This window comes from Mobula hypostoma, chromosome 30 (genome assembly GCF_963921235.1).
Source record: "Mobula hypostoma chromosome 30, sMobHyp1.1, whole genome shotgun sequence".
Taxonomy (NCBI): domain Eukaryota; kingdom Metazoa; phylum Chordata; class Chondrichthyes; order Myliobatiformes; family Myliobatidae; genus Mobula; species Mobula hypostoma.
In genome coordinates this window covers 7,529,235-7,535,234 of record NC_086126.1, presented here as the reverse complement: position 1 = coordinate 7,535,234, position 6,000 = coordinate 7,529,235, and the positions used below count along the sequence as shown (strand labels likewise).

Below are 6,000 nucleotides of genomic sequence, written 5' to 3'. Positions count from 1 at the left end.
AACTGACAAAAACCACATAATTATAACATATAGTTACAACAGTGCAAAGCAATACCGTAATTTGATGAAGAACAGACCATGGGCACGGTAAAAAAAAGTTTCAAAGTCTCTCGAAAGTCCCAACATCTCATGCAGATGGTAGAAGGAAGAAAACTCTTCCTGCCATGAGCTTCCAGCACCGCAAACTTGCTGATGCAGCACCCTGGAAGCACGCGACCACAGTCTGACTCTGAGTCCACCCGAAAACTTCGAGCCTCCGACCAGCTCTCCGACACCGAGCACCATCTCTGCCGAGCGCTTCGACCCCAGCCCCGGCAATAGGCAAAGCCGAGGATTTGGGGCCTTCCCCTCCGAGTGTTGAAAGTTACAGAGGAGGGGCAGTGCAGGCAGACTTATAGGGGCAAGGGCCACGGTGAGGTAGACCAGGAGATCGAATTCATTTTTTGTGGTACGTCTGATCAAGGATCTCACAACAGTGGGGGTGGAAGCTGTCTTCGAGCCTGTGGTGTCTTCAAGCTTCTGTATCTTCGGCCCGGTGGTGGGGGAGAAGAGAGAATGTCTGGGGTGGGAGGGATCCTTGAATTTTTTTTAAATTGCCTACTTTGCATAGACAGCACGAGGTGTAGACAGAGTCCATGGAGGGGAGGCTGGTTTCCGTGATGGGCTGAGCTGTCTCTACGACCCTCTTCCTGTCTCGGGCAGAGCAGTTGCCGTACAGAGCCACGTTGCATAAAATAATATCTATAGTGCACCAGTAAAAACAAAGATCACCAGCATCGTGCCAGATTTCCTTTGCCTTATGAGGAGGTAGCCGGTGTGCTTTCTTGGCCATGGGGTCTACCTGGCCGGGCCAGGGCAAGTTCAGATACAATTGTGCCAGTCTGCTCCATCATTCCATCATGGCTGATTTCACCTGCCTTCACCCCTGACCTTTGACACCCTTACTGATCAAGAAGCTATCCAACTCCACTTTAAATCTACCCGGTGGCTTGGTCCCCACAGACAGACCTGGGCCCCCTTGTCCTGGGCTCTCCCTCTATTGGAAACGTCCACTCCACGTCCATTCTATCTAGGCCTTTTAATATTCGATAGCTATCAGTGAGGTCACCCTTCGCTCTTCTGAAGCCCAGTGAGTACAGGCCCAGAGCTACCAAACGCTCCACCTGTGTTAACCCTTTCGTTCCCAGGATCATTCTCGTGAACCTCCTCTCCAACACTAGCACATCCTTTCTAAGATGAGGGGCCCAAAATCACTCTCAGTACTCCAAGCGCAGTGTGACCGATGCCTTTAAAAAGCCTCGCCCTCTGGCTAAAGAAATTCCTCCTCATCTCACCTCTGAAGGGACGTCCTTCTATTCCGAAGCTGTGCTCCCTAATCCTGGACTCCCACACTACAGGAACTATCCTCTCCGTGTCCAACCCCTCAAGGCCTTTCAATATTCAGCAGGTCTTAATAAGACTCCCCCCCCACCCCCCCACCATTCCTCTAAACTTCAGTGAATACAGCCTAGAGCCTCAAAATCTTGTCATCAAACCCTTTTTTTTAAGATTATGAGAACACTCAGTCCTCTTTTATTGTCATTTAGAAATGCATACATGCATTAAGAAATGATACAATGTTTCTCTGGAGTGATATCACAGAAAACAGGACAAACCAAAGACTAGCACTGACAGAAGCACATAATGATAACATATAGTTACAGCAGTGCAAAGCAATACCATAATTTGATGAAGAACAGACCATGGGCACGGTGAAAAAAAGTCTCAAAGTCCCCGAGTCGATCGACTCCCGAGTCCCCGATAGCAGGCGGCAAAAGGGAGAAACTCCCTGCCATAAACCTCCAGGCACCGTCAACTTGCCGATGCCTTGGAAGCAGCCGACAGCAGCCGACACTGAGTCCATCCGTCCGAAAACTTCGAGCCTCCGACCAGCCCCTCCAATACAGCTTCCCAAGCGCCATCCTCTGCTGAGTACCTTCGACCTCGCCCCGACCGCTGAAACACGCAAAGCCGAGGATTCGGGGCCCTGAGCTCCGGAGATTCCGGTTACCACACAGGAGCAGCGGCAGTGAAGCGGGCATTTCAGAAGTTTTCCAAATGTTCCTCCGTACTCTCACGTCCGTCTCCATCAAATCAGAATTGTGCACGGTCCCCTACTTGACAGATTACAGACATCACCACCGAAGTGGCCGCGCGCGCTGCCCTCGTGCCGCTGTCTTCTCCCCCCTCCCTTTCATGCGCGGGGTCATTCTCGCGAACTTCCTCTGGGTGCTCTCCGATCCCTTTTGTAGATATCGGGCCCAGGACTACTCACAATGCTCAAAGTATCGTTGCCAGTGGTATCCTAAAGGTGTTGGTGGGGGCAGGGGGGGAGAGTTGCTAAGTGGTGTCTCTGCTTCTCTGAATGAGGGGGGCTGTTCCTGTGCTCTCCAGTGCCAATCAGTCCTGAGGTGGTGTGAGAGTAGGAACCAGTGGAGGGGTGAGCGGGAGAGAATCCCACGACAGAGCTGGGAGCAGGTACCCTTCTCTCTACCGAGGTGACTGTCCCCCGGCCCAAAGTCAAAAGTAAATTTATTATCAAAGTACACGTATGTCACCACGTACAAACCTGAGATTCGTTTTCTTGTGGGTGCCTGCAGAGGGAGAAAAAATAAAGAAATATAATAGAATTTATAGAGAAATTTACATAAAGACAGACTAATTAGTACAAGAGAAATTCTGCTGGTGCTGGAAATCCAAGACACACACACACACTCACACTCACACTCACACTCACTCTCACTCTCACTCTAAATGCTGGAGGCACACACACACACACACTCACTCACTCTAAATGCTGGAGGCACACACACACACACACACACACTCACTCTAAATGCTGGAGGCACACACACACACACACACACACTCACTCTAAATGCTGGAGGCACACACACACACACACACACACACACACACACACACACACACTCTCTCTCTCTCTCACACTCACTCTAAATGCTGGAGGTACTCAGCAGGCCAGGCAGCATCCAGGGAAAGAGTACACAGTCGACGTTCCAGGCCAAACCCCTTCAGCAGGACTAAATTGGGGGATTCCAGAACAAGAGGGAACAACTTCAGGATTGAGGGACGTCCTTTTAGATTAGATTAGATTCAACTCTGTTGTCATTGTGCCGAGTACAGATACAAAACCAATGAAATGCATTTAGCATCTGACCAGAAATGCAAAGAATAGTGTTATTTACAAAATAACGGCGAATAAAAAGTGCTACAGCACACAAATATAAAAGTACTGAGACAGTACAATACGGGTGCAATACTGCTTAGCGCTGTGATGTGAGGTTCAGCAGGGTCACAGCCTCAGGGAAGGAGCTCTTCCTGTGCCTGCTGGTGCGGGAGCGGAGGCTCCTGTAGCGCCTACCGGATGGGAGGAGAGTGAAAAGCCCATGGTTAGGGTGAGATGCATCCCTGATAATGCTTTTCGCCCTGCCCAGGCAGCGGTTATGGTAGATGTTCTCAATGGCGGGCAATTGGGTGCCGATAATCCGCTGGGCAGTTTTCACCACACGCTGGAGTGCTTTGCGGTCCGATACGGGACAATTGCCATACCACACTGAGATGCAGTTGGCGACTATGCTCTCAATGGTACAGCGGTAAAAGCTCCACAGGAAATAAGAACTGAGATGTGGAGAAATTACTTCAGTCAGAGGGTGGTAAATCAGTGGAATTTGTTGCCACGAGCAGCTGTGGAGGCCAAGTCATTGGGTGCATTTAAGGCAGAGATAGATAGGTTCTTGATTAGCCAGGGCATCAAAGGGTACGGGGAGAAGGCAGGGGAGTGGGCATGACTGGAAGAATTGGATCAGCGTATGATTGAATGGCGGAGCAGACTCGATGGGCCGAATGGCCTACTCCTACTCCTGTACCTTATGGTCCAGATTAGAATCAGATGTAATATCGCTGGCATATGTTGTGAAATTTGTTGTCTTGCAGCAAAAGTATAATTCAGAATCATTATCAGGTTTAATATGGCGTATGTTGTGAAAGTTATTAGCTTTACGGCAGCAAAGCAATACATAATAATAAGAAAAAAACTAGTTACATTAAATACTTAGGCTAAAATATGTAGTGCAAAAAAAAAAGTAGAGAGGTAGTGTTCATGGGTTCAATGTCCATTCAGAAATCGGATGGCAGAGGGGAAGAAGCTGTTCCTGAATCGTTGAGTGTGTGTCTTCAGGCTCCTGTACCTCCTCCCTGATGGTGGCAATGAGAAGAGGGCATGTCCTGGGTGGTGAGGGTCCTTAACGATGGACGCTGCCTTTCTGAGGCATCGCTCCTTGAAGATGTCCTGGATACGTAACCCGAAATGTCTGGGGCTGGAATTGTTTCAGACTTTGGAATATTTGCATCTATGTCACGAGGTGCCTTGGGGATGGGTCCCAAGTCTAAATGTGAAATCCATTTATATTACATTTACGGTTTACGTACGGCTGAAGTGATGGAGCTGGGTCAGACTTGAATGTCCGGCCCCGATCGCGTCGATGACCGGCTTCCAGTGCCGCGATTGGCTTCATGTCCGCCATCGAGTTCAAACAGCCGCCCATCCCACAGCAACTGTGACAGGAGCGGGTAGTTTAGCTCATGTTTTTAATAGTCTTGTGCATGAAACAATCACCTTCAATCCTCAGTTCGCCGTGATAGATCTTTGCTTGTTTCGTGATCGGCAAACGGATAAGCGGCGTGATGTTCACTCCGACGCTGACAGATCCACTCTTTCAATATGCAGTCGAGATCTTCACTTCTGGCTTTGCGCAGTGTTACTTCCGCTTTCCGGCAACTTCTCTTCGTCCCGTGGATGTCAGGTCACTTCTCAGACTGTCTGCCGTCTGGGAACCTTCTCACACATTGCGGAGTCAGCGCTCAAATAAAAATTTCTGATTTCGGAGGTTTTTTTGGATTTTGGAATTTCGGATACAGAGGGATGGTAGTGAGGAGAGCACAACCTGTGTGTGTACATATATATAAAATTAATTAAGTAATGCAAAAAGAGAGTAAAATAGTGTAGTGGTGTTCATGGGTTCGTTGTCCATTCAGAAATCCGATGGTGGAGGGGAAGAAGCTGTTCCTGAATCTTTTAGCATGTGTCTTCTGGCTTCTGTGGAACCAATGTGCAAAAGGAGACAAACTGTGGGGGAAAAAAAAATACTGGGAATTTGAGTTGTAAAGAGTCTTGAAAGTGTGTCTGTAGGTTGTGGAATCAGTTCAGAGTTGAGGTGAGTGAAGTTACCCACGCCGGTTCAGGAGCCTGATGGTTGAGGCCATTTCCTGAAGCTGGTGGTGTGGGACCTGAGGCCTCCTGTACCTCCCGCCCGTTGGTAGCGGTCTCGCCTGGATAGTGAGAGTCTTTGATGGTGGACACTTTTTTTTCTCTGTGACGACGCTCCTTGTAGCTGTGTTCGATGGTGGGGAGGGTTTTTGTGCCATGGACCCCCAGAGGGGTCTGAGGGGCCCATGGACTCCAGGTTGGGAATCCCTGCTGTGCCAGGCCACGATGGAGCCAGCTAGGATGCTCTGATCTGTGTCTCTGGGTGTCGAGTGTTCATTTTACTGTTGGGTGGTCCGTGGGGTTGTGTGGGCCTCACTCACTCATCTCCCCCTCCCTGTTTCCCTCAGATATCAAGAAGAACTGGTCCGACCATGCGCTGTGGTGGGAACAGAAGAACAGCTGGCTTCTCAAGACCAACTGGACCCTGGACAAGTGTGGCATCCAGGCCGACGCCAAGCTGTTCTTCACCCCCCAGTCCAAATCGATCCGGCTGCAGCTCCCCAACACGAAGACGGTCAGGCTCAAGGCCAGTTTCTCCAGCCCCCTCTTCCGGGCTGTGATCGGCATCTGCGAAATACTCGGTGAGTTTCCTCCACTCTGTCCCAACTCCCCTACCTGCCTTCCCCTCCCCTCCCCTTTGTCCCAACCCCCCTCTCTCCCCTCCCCCTCCCGCC

General features: G+C 50.0%; 1 protein-coding gene across 1 annotated transcript in view; it reads left to right on the top strand.

The window, feature by feature from the left end:
* Positions 1-6,000, top strand: part of LOC134339546 (fermitin family homolog 3-like) — a 93,257-nt gene that overhangs the window by 50,648 nt on the left and 36,609 nt on the right. The window contains exon 3 of the mRNA XM_063036159.1: positions 5,674-5,907. Coding sequence (XP_062892229.1) covers positions 5,674-5,907 — 234 coding nt within the window. The remainder of the gene's footprint in view (positions 1-5,673; positions 5,908-6,000) is intronic.